This window comes from Gobio gobio (assembly GCF_949357685.1).
Source record: "Gobio gobio genome assembly, chromosome: 3".
Classification (NCBI taxonomy): Eukaryota; Metazoa; Chordata; class Actinopteri; order Cypriniformes; family Gobionidae; genus Gobio; species Gobio gobio.
The window spans coordinates 46,984,105-47,010,667 of NC_137099.1; the positions used below are offsets into that span (position 1 = coordinate 46,984,105).

Sequence of the window (26,563 nt, forward strand, 5' to 3'; positions counted from 1 at the left end):
TTAATCCGTAGGGTTTAATATGGAGTTGGCCCACCCTTTGCAGCTATAACAGCTTCAACTCTTCTGTGAAGGTTTTCCACAAGGTTTAGGAGTGTTTAAGGGAATTTTTGACCATTCTCCTAGGAGCGCATTTGTGAGGTCAGGCACTGACGTTGGGCGTGAAGGCCTGTCTTGCAGTCTCCGCTCCAATTCATCCCAAAGGTGTTCTATCAGGTTGAGGTCAGGACTCTGTGCAGGCTAGTCAAGATCCTCCACACCAAACTTGCTCATCCATGTCTTTATGGACCTTGCTTTGTAAACTGGTGCGCAGTCATGTTGGAACAGGGCCCATTTCCAAACTGTTCTCACAAAGTTGGGAGCATGAAATTGTCCAAAATGTCTTGGTATGCTGAAGCATTAAGAGTTCCTTTCACTGGAAGTAAGGGGCCAAGTCCAACCCCTGAAAAACAACCCCACACCATAACCTTGCCTCCACCAAACTTTACACGTGGCACAATGCAGTCATGCAAGTGCCGTTCTCCTGGCAACCGCCAAACCCAGGCTCGTCCATCGGATTGCCAGACAGAGAAGCGCGATCCGTCACTCCAGAGAACATGTCTCCACTGCTCTAGAGTCCAGTGGCGGCGTACTTTACACCACTGGATCCGACGCTTTGCATTGCACTTGCTGATGTAAGGCTGGGATGCAGCTCCTCAGCCATGGAAACCCATTCCATGAAGCTCTCAACGCACTGTTCTTGAGCTAATCTGAAGGCCACACAAAGTTTGGAGGTCTGTAGCTATTGACTCTGCAGAAAATGTAATCCACGCTTGAATTCACTGAGCTCCTTAGAGTGACCCATTCTTTCACAAATGTTTGTAGAAGCGTCTGCATGCCTAGGTGCTTTATTCTGTACACCTGTTGCCATGGAAGTGATTGGAACACATGAATTCAATGATTTGAATTTACCTCATCCTAAAAAATGTATCCTCATCCTTAAAAAAATCCCTATTTTTTTCCTGTATTCCCTCCCTATTTTAGCTTATACTCCAAAACTTAATATTTCAGGCACTTTTTGTGATTATTTGCCTCTTCATGATGGATCACTTCCTGTATTCCTCATTTGTAAGTCGCTTTGGATAAAAGAGCCTGATAAATGAAGAAATGCAAATGTAAATTTAAAGGGGTGTCCCAATACTTTTGGCAATACTTTTTAAAGTAAACAAATACCAATTCAGATTTTTCAAGTAAATATCTAGTGAAAACTGCATAAACGAAAAACAGAAAAACAGAAAAACAGAAAAACAATGAAATAAAGTATTTCAGGCAACTGAAGTATATTGGGGCTTTTGTGATTTTCAAATGGGGTAAAATAATTTAGTGGTTGAGAGTTTTGAGAATTTTACAAATATATGTTTCTTATACATATATTACCATGGTGTTCTATGTAAAGTGCTTAGAATAATAGTTTCTCCAACAAATAGATGGTTGAGCAGTGTAGAAAGTATCCTTGAAACTGTTGAAAGAGTACATTTCATCTAGTCATAGCAGTTATAGCTGCCTGTGATTGCTTGTGTAGGAACTTGAATAATCTGTGTTTTATCTTCTACAGAAACCATGGAAACTTCATACATTTTCTCTAGCTTCTGAAAGAGCGGATCAGTCATTCACACTTTTTTCTCTGGTGGATCATTACCATCAGTGCAGCTCCAAATGAGATGAAAATGGACCATGTGTGTAATGTCTCTTGCTGTCAAGACATTACTATTACTTGCAAAAAACTACCCAGTTATATCAAATATGCTAATCCCATCTTGTATAAAATTCATAGCCATGAAGAGTATTTTGCTGCCACCTAGAGGATACATAGATGTGGAACAGAAAACAGAAAGCCTGTTATGAAAAGTTCTTTATTTGTGAAATTTTGGAGTGACATGAGGGTGAGTGAATTAAACTGTAATCAGCAAATGTTCACTCTCCTCAGCCTGCAGCACTGGTGTTCCACAGGGATCGGTGTTTGGACCCCTATTGTTCTCCATCTGCAACAGATAACTCTCTTAACCATTTTCTTAATATTTTATTTGAATTTCTGAGTGCCTCTCAGACACATCAAACTAAATGTTCACCCTCAAGCTTCATCTTGGCAAGATTGAGCTCCACTTCTTCTCAGCCATGCCCTCTGTCAAGTCTCTCTCTATCTTTAAAGGTCAGTTGTTGCCTTCAGGTGCAGTAAATCACATTCCCAATAACTGTTAGAACAGCTGATGCTCCAATCAAACTACAAAACAACAAACAAAAATTACACTGCCCGGGGTGTATTTGTTGTGTCAATTCATCTTTAGATGATCATATTTGGCAAATAAACACAGTGATTAGTACTTTAACCCATTGGTGCCAAGATTTTTTCAGAGATTTCGTTTTTATTGATGGTTTAAATATGGGCACTTTAGTTTACAATCTGATGGTTACATTACTGTTTTGTTGAGAAATGAATCATTTTATTCAGCAAAAATACATTAAATTGATCAAAAGTGACAGTTAAGACAGTGATAATGCCACAAATCTTTCATTCTTTTGAATTTTTTATTTATCAAAGAATCTTGAGGAAAAAAAATGCATCACGGTTTCCACAAAAATATTAAGAAGCAAAACTGTTTTGCTGATTTGTAAATAAATATTTCTTATTATTATCATATTAGACAGATTTTTCAAAGGATCATATGACAAAGACTACAGTAATAGCTGCTGAAAATTCAACTTCATAGTGATAGGAATAAATGACTCATAAAAAATATATTAAAGTAGAAAACAGGTATTTTAATTTGTAATTTCCTAACAAAAAAATTAAGTAAAACAGTAAAATTTGGAAATATTATTACAATTTGAAATAATATTTGACCATATTACTGTTTTACTTTATTTTTTTGATCAAATAAATGCAGCCTTGGTGAGCAGAAGAGACTTTTTTCAAGAAATCTTGCCAACCACAAACATTTAAACGGTAGTATCTCTATGTAAAAACCTATAAAAATGACAAACCTATGCATAGATTGAGATAATATGGGGTTTTGTCTTTAAATTTTATGTGTAAAATGGCAAGGACATTTAGCTCTTAATCTGAAGGCTACACTAATAGTTGTGGTAGATATTATGTTATGCGACACAAAATGTAAATTTTGGGATAAAGTTTTTGACAAACCTGTTAGATGCAAAATCAAGTTTTGTCACTGAGTCGTAACAGTTTCCAAAGGTACACCTTTGTCCATTATTTACTCTTAAAGGGTGTAATTTAGGGTGCATATAATACACACCCTTTAAGGTGTAAGGGTTTATATACCTTAAAGGTACATATTATTTCCTAAAGTGTACATATTAGTAGGCTACTGAAATTGGAACTGTCCTAGTGACTGCTTTTGTACCGTTCTAAGAGTGTAATAGCAATTTCCAAACACTAGAGGGCATACACATACACTTCAGAAGTAGGTTTGCAGTAAGATCTGGGCCCATATGTATAAGCCTTCTCAGATATGCTCTTAAGAATAGTCTTAAGCTTTGAATTAAGTGTCAAAAAATTCTTAGTAAAAAGTAGGACTCGTCTAAGAGACTTTTATAAAGAAGCTAAAAACAACTTTCAGTAAAGTCTAAGACTGATTCTTATAATTGCTGACTGAGGTGGAAATTTGAGCTTTGACATTTTGCCCTACTATGGTAGTCAATGATTGCTGTCTCTGCTTTGTTACAAACATTCTTCAAAATATCTTCTTTTGTGTTCGTCAGAACAAAGAAACTCATACGGGTTCGGAACAACTTGAGGGTGAGTAAATGATGACAGAATTTTCATTTTTGGGTGAACAATCCCTTAAGACACTGAAACTCTAACATTTAAATTTATTTTAGAAAATTGCTTTGTATTGTGCAAAATTATTATGAGTTAGTATTGATGCTGTGAGATCCTTTTCTATTGATATACGTCTCCTCATTTACAGCCGGAGCAATGATACAACATGAGTTCCATCAACGTTTCCTACAACTCCAGGGAAGCCCGAAACCCTCATGTTTTGAATTTTTGTTGGGAAGTCAATGAACTGCCATACAATAGTGATCAAAAGTGATGCCCGGCCTAGGAAAATGGACATCTTCACCCTTTATTCAAATATTATTAAAAATTTGTTAAAGATTTTGTAAGCAAATTGCAAAGTTGTGATTGGAGTCAATTGTTTTATATGTGATATAGCACAATGAAACAGGCCAAATTTTACGGACATAATTTTGCAGGCTGTCATACAAAGAAATTGTGAACACGTGCAAAAACAAGAGAGGACCAATGAAGTATTAATAACTGATTATGTTGCAGTCAATGTATGATTTTGTCCTGTGAGCTTTTTTGTTTTTCTAAAACAGTAGAGTGGGAAAAGTTATTACATTTTTTACTTGGTCAGTTACAAAAACAATATCTTGACAATCAAGCTTGTATCATTTTATAAACTCCCTGCCCCCATTTAACTCCAATACATTATATTTTCGTTGGAACGTGTGTGTCTCCTCCTCTCTGCTGCTATCTTGTTACTCCTAACTTGGTTAACATACCTCTCCAGCTCTCTTAAATAATTTAGGAGCTGAGACCTAGTCTTCTTAACATTCGGAAACTTTATGAATCACACTTATTCTTAAAGGTGGGGTAAGTAGTATTTCAAAACTGCTTTAGAAAAGAGTCTCGGGTCGAGTACCAAAACAAACTTATAGCCAATCAGCAGTAAGGGGCGTGTCTTCTAATGTCGGGGAGAAGAGAGCGCTCAGTGCACGTCATTATTCAAAAGACACGACACACAGGACGGACATTAGCCGAGCGATGACAGAAAGAGAGAGATGGCAGATAAAAAACAAATGAGGAAGATGTCTGTGGATCAAAAGAAGGCTTATGATCAGGCAAGAAGTAGGACCCGTTAAATATCGGATCAGCTTTCCAGCACTGGAGAGAACTCAACGAGCGAAGGCCGAGGTTTTTTATTTATTCTCTGTAATTTAGGCAAGTAACACTGGTTCTGTTTTGTTTCACAGAACTTATATGCAGTGGGGTAAAAAAGTATTTAGTCAGCCACCAATTGTGCAAGTTCTCCCACTTAAAATGATGAGAGAGGCCTGTAATTTTCATCATAGGTACACTTCAACTATGAGAGACAGAATGAGAAAAATCCAGAAAATCACATTGTCTGGTTTTTAAAGAATTTATTTGCAAATTATGGTGGAAAAAAGTATTTGGTCACCTACAAAAAAGCAAGATTTCTGGCTCTCACAGACCTGTAACTTCTTCTTTAAGAGGCTCCTCTGTCCTCCACTTGTTACCTGTATTAATGGCACCTGTTTGAACTCGTTATCAGTATAAAAGACACCTGTCCACAACCTCAAACAGTCAGACTCCAAACTCCACTATGGCCAAGACCAAAGAGCTTTCAAAGGACACCAGAAACAAAATTGTAGACCTGCACGGCAGAGTCCTGCACGGGTCCGATTTTGAAAACCCGCACCCGCCCGTACCCGCAGTGCTTAAACCCGCATCCGACCCGTTTTCCGACAACAGCACTAATTAAAATCCGCACCCGACCCGACCCGCTTAAAATAGAACCGACACCCGACCCGCACCCGCAATAAAATCAGTTTAGCATATCACATTATTGACACACTTACAAAAATGTTTATTGCCAGCATACAGAAGTTATTACGCGACCATTAACACAAGGACAACTTCTGCCGGGAGCTTAACGTGGCTTAATGTACTGTTATTAAGAGACCAAACTCAGTAAACATAATACTAATAACGTATACTATGTACAAAAAATCAGATGAGCCCAGAATATGAACGCACCGCGTATAATTACACGTTAAACGTTTTCCTACCATAGAAAACCATTATAAAAAAACACTTAACGTGGCTTAATGTAGGCCTACTAAGACAGTGTTATTAAGAGACCAAACTCAGGAAATATAACACAAATACTGTTCGATTGAACTGCGTGTGCTTGGTTTGTTACCACAGTTATCTGCGGGTACCCGCTCCCGTGCAGGACTCTGCTGCACGGCTGCACCAGGCTGAGAAGACTGACTCTGCACTTGGTAAGCAGCTTGGTGTAAAGAAATCAACTGTGGGAGCAATTATTCGAAAATGGAAGATATACAAGCCCACTGATAATCTCCCTCGATCTGGGGCTCCACGCAAGATCTTACCCCGTGGGGTCAAAAGGATCACAAGAACGGTGAGCAAAAATCCTAGAACCACACGGGGGGACCTAGTGAATGACCTGCAGAGAGCTGGGACCAAAGTAGCTAACAAAGGCTACCATCAGTAACACACTACACTGCCAGGGACTCAAATCCTGCAGTGCCATACGTATCCCCCTGCTTAAGCCAGTACATGTCCGGGCCCGTCTGAAGTTTGCTAGAGAGCATTTGGATGATCCAGAAGAGGATTGGGAGAATGTCATATGGTCAGATGAAACCAAAATATAACTTTTTTGTAAAAACGGAGCTATCAACATAGGGGCGTGTTTGTTTGGTGATTTGAAATCAGCATCGGTTACCAGAAAGCACTTACCCCTTTAAGTCTAGGAATAAGAGTAAAATAACATCATTCTTAAAATTTTGAGACACTTAAGACTATAATTTTACTCTGAGCAGCTTAATACATACGGCCCCTGGACTTTAGATTGCAGCTTCTATGGTGACCATGGAGATAGACTAGATTAAGCTTCCCAATGTCCTGTTCTCTGTTCATTTGCTCCAAAAATGATTCATAGAACTACCTACACATCCTTTGAAAATTCAAGAGGATGCTTTCATCAGTGGCCTCTTAACACAATTTTAGGCAAAGTGTGCATCGAGTGGAAAAATGAGTGTTTCAAAGTTTCCTAGAATTCTGATCACAAGGGTCAATAGATCCTTTTTCTGTAAACTTCATCAGCAGTCTTTGACTGACATCTCTACTATCATGTGGGCTGTATTGCAAATCACAAGCTATGAAAAAAGAATGCCACAGCTAAGTGCTTGGACATTTTGTAATTTGAATCGCATTGAGAAATCAACACTTATGTGTCCATAAACGTTTAATCGCTGCACATTGAATGGAGATGTGAATTAACAGATTCTAACAATAAGGAAATTAATTCCTTTTGGCTACTGGAGAGATTCAAAACATATTAATAACCTCAATAGAAAGAGAAGCACTCAACACACGCACTCAACACACCTAATGTTTACATACCCCTCAATCTCAAAGTCATAATTAAAAGACAAGCATATAACATATAATTTAGAGCGCTGTGTGTTAAGGGGACGCCACACCAATACTTTAAGAATATGTTTAATATTGTGATCAGAATGTGGTCAATTTGGTCAATGACTAGGATCACGAAAAAAAGGGCAGAGAGATTGCTTTGTTTACATGCCTGTGGTGGTTGTCAAAGAGATCACTTTATCCGTCATTCCAGAGGACTAGATACCATAGGCCTTTAGTGTAATACTCCATTCTATATCATTGGCCTGTACAAAAGATAATGCTTCCTGCCTCCTTGCACCCAGTCTAGCGCCCGGTGTGTCGGCCTCAATAGGGCTTTGTAAGCGCTGCCATCCTGGTCTCCCGACCCACCCCCAGGCAGCTATTCATGGGTTCCCATGATTCCGCTCAGTTGGCTCTGGTACAATATGTGTCTGTCAGTGGCACCTCATTGGCATGCACTGGCACACGCGCATAGGCTATGTCTCAACCAAGTGTGCCCACTCACTGTGCTTTCCAGAGATGGTTGAATCCATAATGGTTTGCACTGGGCACGGATTTGAACTTTCTAAGACTGCCCTAGATTTATCAAATATGATTGCTACTTTCATATTTAAATCCCAAACGTTTTCATGTTAATTAAAAATACAAAGAAAAAGATTATAACGATAATATTATATTATATATTCTCCAAACTGCTTGGGTTGAGTTTATTAGGTTATTAATATAGTATTAAGTAATGTTTTGTGTTATATGTTTATGTTATGTATGATAATTATATTCATTCTCCAAATTGCTTGGGTTGCGACTTGCGAGTGTATTAAGTTATTGTAACATATTATATTACAGTATTATTATCTATTCTCCAAACCGCTTATTCTCTGAGTTGTGACTTGCGAGTGTATTATATTATATTATATTATTATATTATATTATATTATATTATATTATATTATTATATTATATTATATTATATTATATTATATTATATTATATTATATTATATTATATTATATTATATTATAGTCTATATTAAGTATATTATATTTATTATATTATATCATATTATTCATTCTCCAAACTGCTTGGGTTACGACTTGAGAGAGTATTAAGTGATTATAATATATATTTTATTACATTACATTATATTATATAATTATCTATTGTCCAAACCTCTTATTCAATTGGGTTGCGGGTGTATTATATTATTTTATAGCCTATATTTTATATTATAAGCAGTATACAATATGGACAAAAAGGAATTGCTGGATCTCAGGAGGATATAATGTCCATAAAGTCTTTTTTTTTCTTCTTCAGAAGATACAAATGTTTCATATATAATGCTTAAAAAAATTCCATAGCATCATAAAACATTAATAACATTTTAACATCAGGTATGGCATGAACATTAAGGATAACATTCATATCAAAGATATTACAGAAAAATACTTACATATTAAAGAGGAAGAAAAAAAAATAACAGAAAAGGGTATACGTGTATAATCAAATGTAATTGTTTGTAAATGTCCATTGTTCTTATTGCTTTGCGGTTTGAAAGGTTTCCAAATAAATCTCCATGCATGTCAGCCTTGAAATGTGTAATATTGGGTATCCTTTCAGACAATTTACATTTGTGCATGTTAAATTTACCAAGTAATATTATGAGATTTAACATAAAAACATGACTCTTGTATCTCAGTTTTGACATGTATATTTTTTCTTCCATATAGTCTATGTAAAGAGATACAGCAGGATTACGTAGCTACGCATCTACCCCTCCCTCTCTGAAAGCATCCGCATCATCCCTCCCCACCGGCACCCGCACACACTGGACTCCCCTCTCTCTGTGATGAAGGAGGAGGGACCTGCTCGTGTCGTGAGCTACGTGCGGAGTTCACATTCACCACAAAAATTCTCAATCTACCAGCCCATACAGACGTATACCAGGAGAACACACACTTCACTACAGCCTCAAGCCACCTGGGAAGCGATTTTAGTTTGTGTTTTACAAGCATCTGTGAACTTACAGCCTACGATGCTTGTGTTTATATGATTATTGATTTGTTAATATCGCGCTCGAATTGCTGCAGATTAAAATACTTGATTGACTGATTTATGGTCGGTTGTTAGAAAAAGGTTAGAGCTGAATTACACTGCGGAGGTGCTGCATTTGGGCTCTTTTCATCTGTTTGGGTCTGAGATCGAGCAGGAGGGAGGAGTGGCGGAGAAACGGCTGGTAAGTCCATAACACTGCACCACATGAGCAAATAAATAAATACAGTCATGTGGCTGTTGCACAATTATAAACATACATTCTTCTTTGGCATAATTTATTCCTCGAGTGCACTTATTAAAGCGCGAGACTTAAACTGACGGTTAAAACACATAAACTGATGTCTTGTATTAGACTCCGTTAGCCTGCTGGTTAGCGATGTCCGGATCCTTAACGAATCGTTCTTTTGAGTCGGACTCGTATAAAGATTTGGTTGAGCCGTTCACGTCTTCACGAATCGGACTGAATCGGTTCGCTCTTGAATCAACTAGCCGACTCATTGAAGCGCGAAACGCCTCTTTCGAACATTCATAATCATATGCGATAAAGGATTTGGGATGAAGCGAAGATTATGAAAGTTGCTTTAAAAGCTTAAATGTTACTTATAAATGTACTGGATATATAAAGCCTCGCTTTTAATAAAAAGCACCTTATCGAAACGTGAATAAACCTCTCAGTTAAGAGATTAATTTATATTAGAGATTGATATTAGTAGTTTGTAGCAACTCGTAATGTAATAACTGCACATAATGTAATACAGTATTATTATTGTAATAAAATGTTCATAAAATGTAATAATTTTCTCAAAATGTAATAACAATTTTTACATTATGAGAAATGTATTACATTATAAACTCACCAAAAATATTGTCATAATTATAATAGCTTTACAATATATATATATATATATATATATATATATATATATATATATATATATATATATATATATATATATATATATATATATATATATATATATATATATATATATTAAAATATATATATATACTATTTATATATATTACAAAATAGTATTTCCTTACAGTACATTAAAACAAATCTAAATCCACTCTTAATCTATCTGGGAAATGCAACATTTAAATATTCATGAAATTATTATTAATCTTATATTTTTATTAAACATAAAGCATTGGTATTCCTTTACAGTACATTTAAAAAATCTAAATCCAGTCTTAACCTACCTACAAAATCCAATATAAAATAAATAATAATGAAAATAATAATAATAATAATAATAATATTATAATTGCATGAATATTTAAATCTGTTGCATTTTGCAGGTGTATAATAGCCTACTGGATTTAGATTTTTTTTTTATGTTAAAAGCTATGGCTTTTTTATGTAATAAAAATGTTTACTTGACAAGAAATGTATTACATTATGAGTTCAAGATTTTATTACGTTTTGAGAAAAGTATTACATTATAAACATTTTATTACAACAATAATGTAATACTTATTACATTATGTGCAGTGCATTTAAATTCAACATGCAATTTATGTTGCCACTGCAATTACTGCGAAACCCTTGGGCGCACTCAATTACAATACTGTTATTAGTAGGCTATTAATAAAATGTAACAAAAGCGTAATAAACAGTAATATAATGTGCTTATACTTTACAGCGGATGTCAGGGACCACGGGATGACTACGTCATAACGTAAAGAACGCTGAATCCCTTTTATCTGATTCTTTGAAACGAACTGTTCGAACGAATCGATTCGCAGAAATGAGTCGGACTTCCTATTACTGTTGAAGATAGCAGAATGGCGAGTGAGCTAATGTAAGTTTCTCTAAGTGTTTAATGGCGGCTATAGACGTATAATGTTTATGCTAATTCAAATTAGACATATGTGGTTTCGCTTCTACAAGCAGGGAGCTTTCATTTCTCTGTACAGTCTCAGATGACAGAGACACCGCCTACTATCAGACGAATACAAATATAACCGGAGTAATACATCCATCAGTGGTTTAACTAATCGAATGCAAGTCTGCATTTTGGATTTCCGCAGCACTGAGGCCTTTTATCTTGTGTGTGTGAGTCTGCCACTGCGACCAGCGCTCTTTTGCTGAATGCTCGTTCCTTCATTTGTGTTGTCAAACTTCTCGACGTCATAATAATAATAAAGAAAGCGCGTGGCAGAATGTTCTAGGCGCGTGCTGGCTGACCCCAGCTGTTTGTTTTCCACGTGCTCCTGTTACACAATGTAAACACAATAGTAATCGCTGCCCTTCATTATGAACTCCAGCGCTGGATACTGTTTGCTGCATCGACACTTTATCTAATTTTGCCTTGGGATATATTACATTGCAAATAGGCTATGCATTGACATTATTTTCATACGTCTATCCAACGTCAACTGTATTTTGGAACTTAGTTTTTTTAGGGATGAACATATTTGTGACCCTGGACCACAAAACCTGTCATAAAGGTACATTTTTTGATATTGAGATTTATACATCAAAGGAAAGCTGAATAAATAAGCTGTCCATTGATGTGTGGTTTGTTAGGGCTTTATTTGGCCGAGATACAACTATTTGAAAATCTGAGGGTGCAAAAATATCGAATTATTGAGAAAATCGCCTTTAAAGTTGAATAAATGAAGTCCTTAGCGATGCATATTACTAATAATAATAATACATTTTTGATGTATTTACGGTTGGAAATTTACAACATATCTTCATGGAACATGATCTTTATTTAATATCCTAATGATTTTTGGCATAAAAGAAAAATCAATCATTTTGACTATATATATATATATATATTTGTTTTGTTTTTTGCTATTGCCACAAATATACCCGTGCGACTTATGACTGGTTTTGTGGTCCAGGGTCACATATGTCCATGTTATATTTACCTGATATGGTTACGTCTACTAAGTGAACGCCCAATTTGCTGTCCTATTGCATTAACAATTATAGCATGTTATTTAACATTTGTTTTATGTCAAACGTCCGTGACCCTATCAGAACAGACCTGCAACCCATTTTGGGTTGTGGCCCACCTCAATTTTGGGTTTGTTTTGTATTGTGAACCACGGATTTTCCACAAAAAAGTGCACATGTAAACTTTAGCATTGCCTCTAAACCAAAGAGCTCCAAAGAACAGAATTCTTCTTAATTTGTCATGCCAAGAAATTAATTTACTTTTAACTGCATCTCTCACATCATCAAGCAGGCAGGGCTGGTCTCTGGTGTAATACACAGCTTAGCATGCTGTTTTTCAGGATGAACGACATGTACGGCACGTAATAAGAACTAATCAGGAACTTGTTTTTGTGCACAATGTCCAGAGATGTCAGTTTGCCTTATGCCATCCTGGCTGCTCGGTACTAGACAATGAAAAGAACGGCCCCCTATGGCGGAGAGGTCAATAGTGTGACCTAATGTGGAGCAGTTCTCAAAAACTATAAACATTTGCCCACAGCTCACTGTTAAAAGCAGTTTATTCATGGGCAATTGACCCTCGAAATCCATCTGTTTTCACTGTGCGTTCAGATACACGCAAGTTTATTAATATTTCAACATGCTGACGTTTAAAACCAAATTGATCTTTTGTGATGTTTTTGCTTTGTCATGTACAAAATGCTTGTATGTTACTGTATGCTTATGACTAACAAATATTCAGCTTTGCTAATATAACTTTGAGGCTACTTAACATGCAAATGAGCTGCTGATCAGATATTGGCCTGTCTTTGAGTCGTACATGATGCTTATGAGTAGTTTTACACATTCCAGACTTGACTCATTGGTCATTTGTGGTTGGTGTAGTTAATTCCAAGCCGAATTATTGCTTTCTATTGATAAGTCCGGAAATTGTTTTATATATGTGTGAAAATATATGTGGAATCGCATCCTGGATAAATGAAGCGATTCGTCATCAGCTGGATTTGCATGTTTGTTCCCCTCAATACTCTTTTATGTAAAAAAAAAAAAAAAAAAGATTACATAATTTTCAAAGACACAGATGTGAATTAGTCATCATGTTTTACAGGCTCCTGAATTCTGAATCCTGCCTAAAATCTACAAAGATGATATATCTGCCAGTGTAAGTGTTAACATAATGCTTTACAACATATTTGATAGCTGAGTTGTCTGGTCATTTAAGTTTAATTGATCACCAAAATGCAGTTATATAGATTCTCCATACAATATATTCTAAAGGAATAAAACTGTCTCTGGTTTGAATGATCACTCAGCTGAGATCGCTCGCCTACATAATGTCTTGTATCAACAGCCTGTAAGTCTTTTTAATGAACAGTTGCTCCGGTATTTCCGGGAACTGTGTTTTTATAGACTCTTCGAAAGAAAATCACCCTGTGCTGTTTTAGAAATGCTGATTTTGTAGCATTAGCAAAATATACTTGTGTAATAGTAATACTGTACCTAGAGTTATTGTGTGCATATTTGTGTATGTATATCCATGGCCACATGATGAACAGAAGATGAGAAATAAGACCAAAAGAAAGACTATTGCAAAACAAAATACAAAGTTGTTTATGAGAAAGCCCTGTGGGAGATGTCGTCTGAGAGGGTAAATTAGGGGCAACAGCTGCTGGTGTCACTTCTACAACTTGTTTGTACCATCTCATGTTACCGTTTAAGCTCACAAGACAGGACACTTGCCCTCTTAGTTGATTTAGGTTCACCGAATCCATCATTCAAGCGCCTGCAGATCTGATCTCAAATCAGTTGAACAAGCCAGCTTGCACTTTCAGCACAGCAGAGCATTAGCGAGAATTATTGCAAGACAAGCTATTTGCTTGCATGTACAGTATTCATTCTGGACGTATACATCTTATATTTTCTCTTCCAGTGCTTAGTCAACTTGGCAGTGCATATTCCCTTTCTCACTCTCATGTTGTTCCACACCCATGTGACATTCTTTCTTCTGTGGAACAGAAAAGGACATCATTTTTCCTTTTGTGCTGGTTGAAATAAAGTCATATGGGTTTGGTTTGTCTTCTCTGTCCTGTCTAATCCCTGACCTGCAGTTCTGCTCCTGCCTAAAGTGGATTAATTAGCTGTCAGAGTAACACCATTGCCCTGGATTAACCATTGTATTAGGGGGCTTTCACACTGGGCGTTCCCAAGTTCCCGTTGTTGTACCGAATTCTGACCCCCACCAGATTATATCCCCCCAACTGAGTGTACATTTACACAACAAAAGCAGAAATGTTTTTCCTTTGCTTTTTTCACGTACAGACAACTGCACTTTTCAAAAGTTTGCGTTTTCAGGCCCCCAAAATGCCAATGTTGTGTAATTGAACAGGCAAAACATATAAAACGTTTTCCATTTTTACTTAAAAACTGTGTCATGTAAACAGCCCATCAGTCCATACTAGGGTACCTCACAATACGATACACGATTCATGGCTTATGATACCAATAATATCACGATAATCAATAGGTATTGCTAGACAATCCTATAATGATGTGTCACGATATCAGTCTAAATATGAAAATAAAATGCCTGTTAAAAGGTTAAAGGGTTAGTTCACCCCAAAATGAAAATTAGACCATGATTTAGTCATGGGGCGGTGGGTGAGGGGGGCCTTAATTAAGGCCTTCTGAAGCGAAGTGGCACGTTTGTGTAGGAAAAATATCCATATTTAAAACTTTATAGACTAAAATACTAGTTTGCGACTAGCATCGCAAGCTTTGACGCCTCTCACGGATAGGGCTGGGCAACAAACTCGATATTTTATCGATATTTTGTCCTACCCCTAGTCCCTAGTATAGGTTGGTTTAGGATTAGGTGTGAGCGTGGCTAGGGTTAAGATTAGCCAACCAGGTAGCAGCCTCATCAAGGGGGGTAATAATTGGTTAGGGAGTTAAAATTCGGTACAACACCGACGCCCCCCGCAGCAAAAGTGCGTGGCACGCGGGTTAATGTATTGTTTTTGCTATACATTTAGTGCTATTATGCGCAGCAGAGTGAACGACACTTGGCTGTTTGAACAGTTCGATCACATGAGTGTCTACACTTTGAAAGCAATCCGGTCTAATGCGTTTTCAACTGCCACTGGAAGTGGTCAAAAGTGGACAAGCTCAAAACGTTTTAGACCACGTTTACACTCGCATTTAGCGTTGTCCACTTGTGATCTGAAAATGCATCTTAATACAAGGTCTAAAGAGGGCCTTTGAGCAACTCTAACTTGTCCAAAGTACAATTCAACTTGAAAACTCACAAAGCTTGAGATTAATCTAGTTACCGTGCAAATTTCTACTCACAAAAATAAACACAACACGAATCACGAATTTATGTGCATGCTAATCATCCCATTAATGTGGACATTGCTTGCGAAAGAAACCTTTGCCACAAAGGTTATGACATATAGGCCTACTACCAATTGTTCTTTTTTTCAGGAAATGAAAATTGTACCAAGCACAATGTTCTCTCACCTTTCTATTTCTAACGGTGTCCTCTTGGCTGTCAGAGCAGAAACGAAAGCTGCTGTCCTTTAGATCGGAAGATCTTTAAAAGCCCATAAATTTACCCACCCAGACCTTCCCCTTGAAGAAATCAGGACAGAAGTGGTTAAAAGTGAAGAGACGGATTAAAACACCAGGCGCAAATGGAAATGTGTCTCTCTCGTATACTTGTGATCCAATCGACTAGTACGAACCTTAATACAAGGGCCAAAGAAGCGTCATCATTTTGGATTGACTATAGGGGAAAATAGTGAGAGTATATTTACTCATCACACTGATAAGAAAAGTGTATGTTTATGCTGATGTATGAAGTCACTGTCTGATAGTATCTATTATTCTCTCAGCTGAGTTGAAGTCTTGAAAACATGGGGGGGTGGGGGTAGCATAATTGTGATTTTTTTTACTGCTACTGTTGACATGGTTCTGCAAGACCATCAAATCTTGTTAGGTACTATATGTAAGAAGAAATAACAAACTCGGGATCACATATTCTCTCTGACTTGGCACAGACACTGTCAGGACCCACACCACTCCCCTTACAAAGCTGGAGGCCCTCTAGTTTTGTTGCAATATTAAGTTTCAAATGTGCAACTGGGATAGCCAGGGCTCAAGGCTCAGTGGAAATTTCCACTTCAGATTCAGGCAGCAGCCTTTGTTCTGGTGCAGGGGCTTGCCACAAGCCGCTGGAAATTGGCTTGGGACTCTGTTGTGAAAGAGTGCAAACAGATAGCTTTTTCCAGACATAAAGACAAATAGACAAAAAAAATGCATGATGATAAAAAGAAAACAATCTAAACATCGGTTTCAACTTCTGGCAAAGCATGTTCCTGTTCTTCAGTGAATTGAAGGATATTGAGCAATTCAACTTTTTCAGCCCTTAAAGGTCAGTACTATGGATCTTTTTAGAAACGCAAAATCATGTGCATTGCATAAAAATGTGTTGCTTTCCAACGCCCCTTTTTACTGACAGTCATCAGGAATACTAATTATACAAACTAATATCCCTAACTGATCATGTTTGGAGTCCAGGCGGCTGTAAAAAGGGAGCGATCACCCATGCTCAGTAGGGGCATGTTGACAGAAAAAACATGGTTTTGCAGTTCTTAAGCCTTGAGATATTGAGCTCCTCCTTTGATGGTGGGGGGTAACAACTACCCTCCCTATGATGGAAGATTACCAGAAGTACAAGAGTCATCTTTCTGACTGACCATGTTCCCATGAAGAAATATGAGTTTTAGCTAGGCATAATAGTTAGGTCATGAAAGCAAATATTCATGAGGGTGGAATATATTGTATTTTTATGGGCGTTACACAAGTGTGTCATGTTGTAGATGAGTATGAGTAGTAGAGTTATTTTTGTCTTGTTTTGTTGAATGGATTTTACTCTCTTAGAATGAAAAGCTGAATAAACCGTTTACGTAGAGGAAAGATTATATAGCTTATCATTGTTACAAAACCTAGTAATCTAATGTCTTTCTACCTTATATTTTAGGGAATTATAGGTACACTCTTGGTTTGATGCAAAAAAGTTAGATGGCATTACGGCAAACAGTATTACGTCATTTTTGCCTAAAATCTAAGAAACACTCTTAGATCTAACCTTTGTATAGAAGGCAATACCAAAATTCACTGCGAAAAGGAAAAAAGAATCCTGAGATCCTGAAATCTGATTTCGTGCGAAATGACGTCACATCTGTTCTTGGATTTCGCTTGAATTTTGTCCAATATTTCTCTCGGCTATGCATTTTCTTTGCATGTAAGAGTATTGCACTATTAGCTTAGTGACATGCTTGCTGATGTCAAACGCTATTGGAATCAATTGTGTGTTAAGTGTTTCCTGTGTTTAACATGTGAAGAGCGCTATTGGTGTGATATACAAAACACTTCTTTTGATCCTGCATGCCAGTTAGGATGCTGCCTTAGGTTTAAGTGTTGACGTCCATTTTAATGTCATTTATATATGAGCCACTCAGTGGATGTGTGAAATATCTATGCGTTAAAGTATGCCACTGTGTCTTTAGCTCCCAGACAACGTAAGAGAGGTCATTATAAAGCTGTGTGCTGATGGTCTGCTTCACTAGGTTATGGTATTGCATCACTGGCTATGCAAACACTTTAGCAATCAGGGTTGTGCACAGAGTATGTAATTATAGTTATCTTTACAGCAATAAATGCTTCCTTTTGCGTCTGTGTTGAGTGTCAAAGTGAGACATGACTCATGAGCAAATTTGAAAGTAAAGTTACATTTCAAGTTGCAAATTTGAAAGTAAAGTTACATTTGCAAGTTGCATATCCTTAGAGAATTCAGTATGTAGAATTGTTTTGGTGGCTTAAAGAGAAAGAGAAAGTATCCTATATGTTCTATTCCAAAAATACCAGGGTGCTTTTTCTTTAAACCTCAGGATTTTTTATGCTCTTAGTGGTAACAAACATGGACATTTACTTGGAGTCATAACATTTCCAGCTTAGGATGACTTTGTGCATAGTGAAGACTTCCAGAAAACGGTAATACGATTGTGGTCAAACATTTTTTTTAATTTATTATGAAATGACAACTCTTCTCCTTTAAAGCATGTGGTTGGTGTGGCCTGGTTGTTAAAAATTTGGTAACCAAAAAGGTTGTAGTTTTGAAACCTGAAAAGTTTTCTGAAATAAGTATATTGTACTTAGCTTTTTTCCGATCGATAATCTGCAAAATGACAACTGACTTAAATGGTTAAAATAAAGGGCCCTATTTTAATGATCTGAGCGCATTGTTTGAAGCGTATGACGCAGGTGCAATTAGGGCATGTCCGAATCCACTTTTGCTAGTTTAATGACGGAAAAAAATGGTTGGCGTGCCAGGCGCATGGTCCAAAAAGGTTGTATCTAGTCTCTTAATAAGTCATGGGTGTGTTTTGGGCGTTCAATAACGTTCAATAAACCAAACAGAGTCTCATCTCCCATTCCCTTTAAAAGCCACTTGTGCTTGCGCCAGATTCGCTATTTAAACTGCTTTTATTTTTAATATTTAAAAATGTTTCAGTGCTGCTGCGCGTCCCTGTGTGTGTCACAAGCAGAGTGTACGCACGTTGTGCACCCGCCTATAGGCGCACATTACTAATGCGCCCTTTAAATAACACAAAAAATACTGCGCTATTGACTTTAGACCAGGTTTTTGTTGGTCAATGGCGCAGTTGTTTAGCCTAGAAATCTAGACGCACCCTAGCGGCAGCAAATCTAATTTGCCGCGAGTGTAGTCTAGCAACTCTTGGTAGACCTGAGAGCTGGAAAAACCAAACTCTGGTCAGGCCAATCACATCGTGTATAGAGTCGGTGGGCGGCACATAATGACGGCACGTCACAGCAGAGTTGTGGCGGTTCTGCGTACTACCGCTTGCTACTCGTAAACAAAGAAGCTGGCGAACAGCGGTCTTTCGAATCGGCTTTGGCCGTGACATTGGAAGACTTTGAGTTAAGCCTTTCTTTGAGAAAAGAACAAAGAACGGCACTGAAGTCATTCTTAAGAAAGGAAGATGTGTTCTGAGTTTTGCCGACCGGATACGGCGAAAGTTTAATCCATCAACTAGCTCCACTTCACGTTGCTCTCTGGTTGGTTGTAGCGCTATCCAACCATGTCAATGGTGAGTTCCCAGACCCAACATCTTGATGTGGGTCTGGCTTGTCAGGCTAGCAGTTGTTTTCAGTTGCCTCAATATAGCAATGCACCAACAATGCGCCTAAACACGCCTCATTTTCAGACCTGCATGCCCAAAGGGGCGAACAGATGGACACGAGTGGACGTGAAAATGATAACTGCATCGGACTGAAACTAGCAAAAAACACATTCTCAGCTTTGCCACAGAGGACGCTACAATGGGCATTTGTATAAATTGTAATATTCTACAAGTCACTATTCTCTTTTACGTCAACTACTGCCATAACGAAGAAATAATTTAAAAAGAATCTTGTTTTGAAAGTTAGTTTAAAGTTAGTTACCTACCTGAATATTTTTAGCTGAAAATATATTATTCAGGTTGGCTAGCTACCTGAATAATAGCATTTGTTTTCAAGGCACAGACATTTGAAGTTAACTAATTGCCACTGTATTCAGGCCTTAAAATGAAAGTTTCTTGGGTTGACAGCACAATACATTTCTAAACTTTGTGTATAGATCTTGTGGTTCTAAATTCTAAACCCTGTTCTACATTTAAAGTTAGACGCCTCCTCACCATCTCTCTTTTTACAGAACTCTGAAACGAAACTGTAGCTCAATGCTGGTTTATTTAAAACCACTGCCACCTTGAGTGAACCTTACATACGTTTTCCCCAGATGGATGTCATGGGTGCACTGAAAGCTTCACTATGTTGGTTTAGCATTGGATAAATATACCTATTGTGATCTACTGGTGTGAATGATGACCAGACAGATACTTTTGACTTTGGCACAAGGCCTGCATTGACTTCAGCTGGGAGAATTCAATGTATGTGATGTACGCACTCTATTTTTCCCACTCTGCTGGTGGGTTGTTCTCTCTTGGGTGGTTAATCAGGCTTTTCCTCTGTTGTCTGGCATATACTGTCAGTGTTTATATTATTCACAGTAGGTTTGGAATTACGATTAGAGCTTAGCTAACGCACATAAATTGGAATGTGACATTGTGTCCTAAGATCTTATGTAATAATATAAAGTGGATATTGTTTATAACGAGATGCAATACATAGAACAACAACAGTGTGTACTAGCAGCAAAATTGTTGTTTATAGTTATTTCATGATATCTAATGCAAATGCAAAGTTCATGATGATACTAATATTACTAAAACTAGATCAATTACTGTTGAGCCTTGCTTTCACTCCAATACAATTTTCTTTTCAAGTAGCAATCTTAGATATTTACTAGTGTTGGGAGAAAGTCATCTTGTGGGAATAGATTTGTTTTCTTTAACAAGGGTCCTTTAAGTGCTTTATTATATTTCAAGTGCACCAGTTAGGCTATTGAGTCTATTTTTTTTTGTTGATAATTCTCACTCCTTGGTTGACCCTGAAGCTGAAAAAGGAAATAAAATAGATGGCAAAGATGGTAGGTTTTGTTGCTTTGTTTTATTAAAACCAAAAAGTGCTTTACTGCTTAAGTGCTCATGCCTCACTGTAAGTGAATCATTGTGTTTAGTCAGAACAAGCTTAAGAGCTTAAGAGTTTTCTTTTTATAACCCATCTGAGTATATTAAGGATTGTAACAAATTTTGAACAAGTAAGGGCCACTCCAGTGTTACTCTGCACTTCCTCTCAGCTCTAAGAGTGACTCAGTGCACTATTGAAATGCTTTTCCTCCTCACTGGAGGTAAAAATACCATTTGGCAGTGTTGTAACGGCAAGCTGAGCATTGCAGAATGACCTTGTCTGGTCAGTTCGGTGACATAATGGGAAGTAGGGGTGAAAAAGGACTTGATATTGCACCCTGTTGTATAGAAGATCAGAAAAGAAGCTGTTTAGTTTAACTTCCCTTCTTTTTTGGTGGTAGCAATGGCCTGACAGACACTTCAAAAACCCCTTTTGTGTTTTAGGTTGTTTTCCACAGCAGGACACTGGCTCCGGGATACCATTAGGTGTCTGAGACTCTCTTGCCCAGCAGAAGTTGGTGTGTGAAAAACTGTCACTCTGGTATACAACAAGGTTTCCTTAACAGTGTCCCTGTTGTGACCTCTGTGAGCTTCCCTCTTCTCACTTTTGAGAAGTTGACATGCTTTTAGACCATCTGACCGGCTCACTATTGGAGATTCCCTTTGCAGACAAGGGTTCATGAAAGTTACATAACTTTCTTACTTTGGCCATCAAGAATGAGACAGGAAGGAAAGATGTCTACTGCCCATTTAAGAAACATCTTCTTAGAATCTCAGGATCCCATTTGGGGAAAAGCTATGTGCGAGAGCCAGTTTTGTTTTGAATGGTTCTTTCTTTTTTCTTTGCTAGAACAAACTCCTACTAAAGCAAAATTGGACAAGGAAAGCAGCTGCAGCTCAGACAATAAGTGCAGAAATGAGTTTGCAGAAGCATGAAACACTGTCGTATGAGAACAACACTATAACTGCACTCATTACATTTTTTTATTACCTGCAACAACAAAAAAAAGAACTCTGTATTTCAAATGGCAGCAGCTATTTGCAATTACTAGATGAATTCAAAAATGTTTTACTGATACCAAAAAAGGAATTACAGCACAATATTTGAACTCATAAATTGCTTATTTTGCTTTATGTCTTACTGTTTTTTTTTTGTGTCTCAGTGATGAGACCTTTTCAGCAATACATGACTTGACTATCTGATCTGTATGCTACTTTTACCGATTTCCATTTGATCATTATGACCATATTTCATCAAGTAAAGTAAAAGTATCAGCAACTGTATCGGTGACAACAAGCTGTTGATTATTGGTTATTGATATTGGCCCAGAATCTCAAAATCTGTGCATAGTTTATGATTGTGGTGGATTTTTTAAACCTCAAAACCCAGTTTGCCCTCATTATGGTTGATAAACACAAACACAAATCTCACCTGGAATGCTGTTTGTGTTAACTGGGGTGAAAGTGATGTCATAACAAATGCATACTTTGTCTCCTTGTCTCTGAGCAGCTCACTGTAGCCTGACTTTGACCCTTCCTCAAATCGGAGGCAAACCAATTAGAAGTAGTTGAAACGGTTTTTGCTCACTTATTATCAGCAATGAATACCTTGGCTGATACTGTGAATACTGAAATTTTAGCTCTCTTTTTGTTTGTTCAGGTTAATGTGTCATCAGTCAAAAAGCAGATACGTTTGGTTGGTACAAATATTCTCTTGGAGACCTCAAACATTTGAACAGTAGTGTATACTTTTTCTCATGGTACAAGGAGATACTTTGCCCAGTTTTGTTGCATGGGCCGCATAATGACTACAGTGTTGTCGAGTATGTTGCAGAAGCTGCTGTTTTGGGCCATTTTTTTGTAATTGGCAGAGCTGGTTAAAAGTTCTATTCCTTTTATTCATAGTAATCATTCAGCAACATTAACATGAATAAATTAATTTTCCCCTTATGCCAAATGGTGGAAAAGTAATTGCCTGCAGCCAGTGGAGCCTCTCCCAGTCTTGAAACCATTCAACATGCCCAACCCTCTCATTTATTTTTAATATGCAGGTCCTTCCGGATTCTTTTCCATGTCCTGAACTTGTGAAGTTTTCCCAAGGACATGCGTCATTGTGTTTGAGGGCATTAAAATGTCAATAAGTCTGTGTGACATAAACCGGGCCGCTAGAGCTCAGACGATTAATGCTTGTAAAGCAAGATAATGGAATGGGAAGAGCAGTGAACCGTATTTTGCCAAGGAGGCAAAATGGCATCATGGACCCGACAGATTCAAACATCCAACCTAGCCAATAAAGTAGTACTGTTTACTAGTACATAATGTATTGGTAAGAGTGAGGGATGTTGTTATATCAATAACAGAGTGTGTGGAAAGCCAGCTGGTTATTGATTTTCTGTTTGGATATTTACCCTCATCTGTCAGAAAGCTTTGCATGGGTCAAGCTGTAATGGACACAGACAGAATAAGACAGGCAGAGACGGAGAAGGGAAGTAAACAATCTGTTGATGGTCAGTAAGAATCTGGGTGAAAGTGGGAGCGTTTCTGGATGTGTCAAAGGCCCTCACATTCAGACAGGTCCAGGACATCACATGTTTATGGGGACAATAAAGTATGTCTGTGAGAACAAAGTATGATGGATCACAGCCAGCTGATTGTGCTGGAACGTCACACAGTGGTTCTCCACCTCCCCCTTTGTTTACACACACAGTCTCACATGTGGTGTTACTCGAGTCTTATCTACTAAAGGCATGTCCAGACATGCCCGTTTTGGGGGGAGTAACATCCTGAATGTCCAGTGAAAACTCACTCTCACGCACATAAATAAACAAAGACCCCCACACACAAATATACACTCATTTTTGTTTTTATGGGGATGTGCTATTGAGCCCAGTTCTTAAATTAAGATTTGATTTAGTAAGTAGTAGACTATACTATTATCTATTTTCCATTATTTAGTTCCCATACTTTGAGGGGTTTGCTACTTTCATTTCTGTTTACTCGTAGGCCCTACTTGTTGTCTGATACTGAGTAAATGATCATTTCTTTTGTATTTCCTAACCCTACCCCTAAACTTCACAAAAATCCTTTTGCATTTTTATATTTTAAGGCAAGGCAGACTAATACTAATGCTAAAAACTAATAGTAATACTTACTACTTTACTAATACTAATATTAATAGATATCAGTTGATATCACAATCCCCAGTTGATTAGGCCTAATCATAGTACATTAAAAAAAATTTTTTTGGTTTGCAAATTTTCTGAAATTTAATTAGATAATGAAATGAGTCATTATCTAATTATATACATATGCACTAAATTCTTGAATATGTTCAAAATTCTTGATTGTTATTTCTTTATTAATATTTTACTGAGGGGATTTTGGATAGCTGTTTTTATTACTCCATAAATATGATAATACTGTCAACAGCCAAAAAAAAAAAAACACATTTTTTTTTGCCATACAATTTGAAATATAATTCAGATGAATTATGTTTTTTTTTAAATAATTTGTTGGAAAAATATTACTTACTCTAAATGTAATGTCATTGTATTGGCTATTTTGTTTTCTAATACATTGAATGTAAAATTCTAAGTGTCCAAATACTTTTTAGGGAGACTGTACTCTCTCCATTCCTGAATTTAAGGTTAAAAAGTTATTCATCTCTCTGTTAGGGTTTATTTTGAGTATTTTTCCAGTCAGAAATGAATATATTAAATATAAAAAAACATGCTCATAACAGACTAAATCAAAGCTGCTCTGACTCTCAGTAGATTAGTTAACACTAATTTCCCACAGATAGACAGTGTGGGTATTGCTTAATGGCTCCTGCAGGACCAATGTTCTCAAGCTCTCACCACTGGAATATTACATGCACTGCCCAATGCACAATTTAAGGCATTAATGAGTTTATTCATTGGTCTTTTGGGTAAATAAGAAGTTGTTGTGGAAACAGTACAGAAAACAAGCCAAGCAACATCAAATCACAGTCATATTGATGAGAGCATTCGCTTATACGTGCATCAGCAGACAGGGTGATTATTTTCCTTTGGGATTGAGCTGCACTAATGGGTATGTGGTCTGCTAGCATTTGCACCAGCATTTAGTGTTGTGATCAGTGAACCACTTTCTGATGTTTCTTTGTCTCTTTTCCCTCTCATTCTCTGACCAGGTTATCCATGACCTCAGATTTACAGCATTACACTTTCAGGATGCCGAATATAGGGTTTCAGAACCTTCCCCTCAATATCTACATTGTTGTCTTTGGGACGGCCATTTTCGTCTTCATCCTCAGTCTACTCTTCTGTTGCTACCTGATTCGGTAAGACCACCTGGCTCTTCTATGTGTGCGGCAGCAGAATGTGTTTCAACAAGCCTCAGAATGCCATACATTTGCTTATATTTCCTCTTCAGCCAGTTACAGGGTTTGAACGTCTTGATCTGATCCCTAAACATACAGGCTACAAAACAGTACTGTTGTAATTAAACACCTAAAGCATATTTGAGTGTAATTTGCATCATGATTTCATTCATGACAAATGCAATCGACCCAGGATGCGCAAGTGGGTGTAATTGGAACCAGTGGTGTAGAAGTCAGTGTTGCCAACAGGAACAGTGTACATCATAAAAGTCACAACTATACTTCAAATATAAAAGTAACAGTTATTTAGGAACCTCATGTGCTGACATCAAACTGCCTTAGATTATGCCACAAATGCTGGAACTAACCATGGTGCATCTAGACTAAACTGTTTATTGCATCCCGCTCAAAGGTAAAATAGAAAATGGAAGGGTGTTAAAAAGACTTCCATGAGACGATAGAGGAGAGCTGATGGGAGTGGAACGGAGATGTTCTCTTTCATCTTCACACCGTGTCCATACCATGTGAGGCAGCTTTTATCATGCTCACTTTGAAGGCTGAACCAACTCTGAATTTCAGAGCCATACTTTAATTATTAGTGGTTGCCCAATAAAGAGGTAGGGATGAAAGAGCAACTTCATTGACAAAATATAATAGGGATGTTCAATTTTAGTCTTAGAATCAGCCTTGTTAAGCCATGGGTTCCCTCAGGAATTTTGGATTTAGTTTTGGATTTATTGGGGTAAAATAAGGTCTGCGGTTAACATTTACTTGAAGAGACTTTTGATTTATGACATAAATTACACACAGCCATACCGTAATGGGATTTTTTAACTATAAATATAAACCAAATTCCATTGGGAGCCCATGGCAGATTAGCCTTCAAGGTTGGTCTGCACACCATGTCCTGATGGCATGCCTGAACATCTCTATTGCAATGCAGCATTCCTTAAAAAACGGATAATCAGGACAACAAGGCAACTGTATGGCATTTTGAAGAACGATCCTGATTACTTGTGCCTGAAATGGTTTTGTTACTTTTGATTGTTTGTATGTGCGTGTTCGATGCACTAACAAAGCTTTTCATGAAGAGTGAGAAGGTCACACAGCACAGTTTGGAGAAGCTAAAAGAGCTACTGACTTGATAATCTGAATTGAAACTAAAACCCACCATTACAAGCTCCCCCTGCTTGGATTTGGCTTGAAGTTTCCATGTAGATGGATGTAAAGCTCTTTGTTTGCACATTAACTGAATCCAAAGCAGCTTAGTTGCACAATCACAAATCAATGCATCTTCGATATTGAGGAAACTACAGTACATTGTATCACCAAATTCCTTT

The 26,563-nt window shown here is 37.3% G+C and overlaps 1 protein-coding gene across 3 annotated transcripts in view; it reads left to right on the forward strand.

Moving 5' to 3' along the window:
• The first annotated feature begins 9,076 nt into the window (after positions 1–9,076).
• rnf24 (ring finger protein 24) overlaps positions 9,077–26,563 on the forward strand; it is a 34,438-nt gene continuing 16,951 nt past the window's right edge. Inside the window, exons 1-3 of one of the 3 annotated variants that reach the window (XM_079812285.1) lie at positions 9,093–9,482; positions 13,321–13,374; positions 25,035–25,184. In XM_079812285.1, coding sequence (XP_079668411.1) covers positions 13,358–13,374; positions 25,035–25,184 — 167 coding nt within the window. In that variant the 5' untranslated portion in view covers positions 9,093–9,482; positions 13,321–13,357. Of the gene's footprint in view, positions 9,483–10,947; positions 11,107–13,320; positions 13,375–25,034; positions 25,185–26,563 lie in introns of those variants that run through there. The other 2 variants (XM_079812287.1, XM_079812286.1) reach the window with 2 other exon arrangements.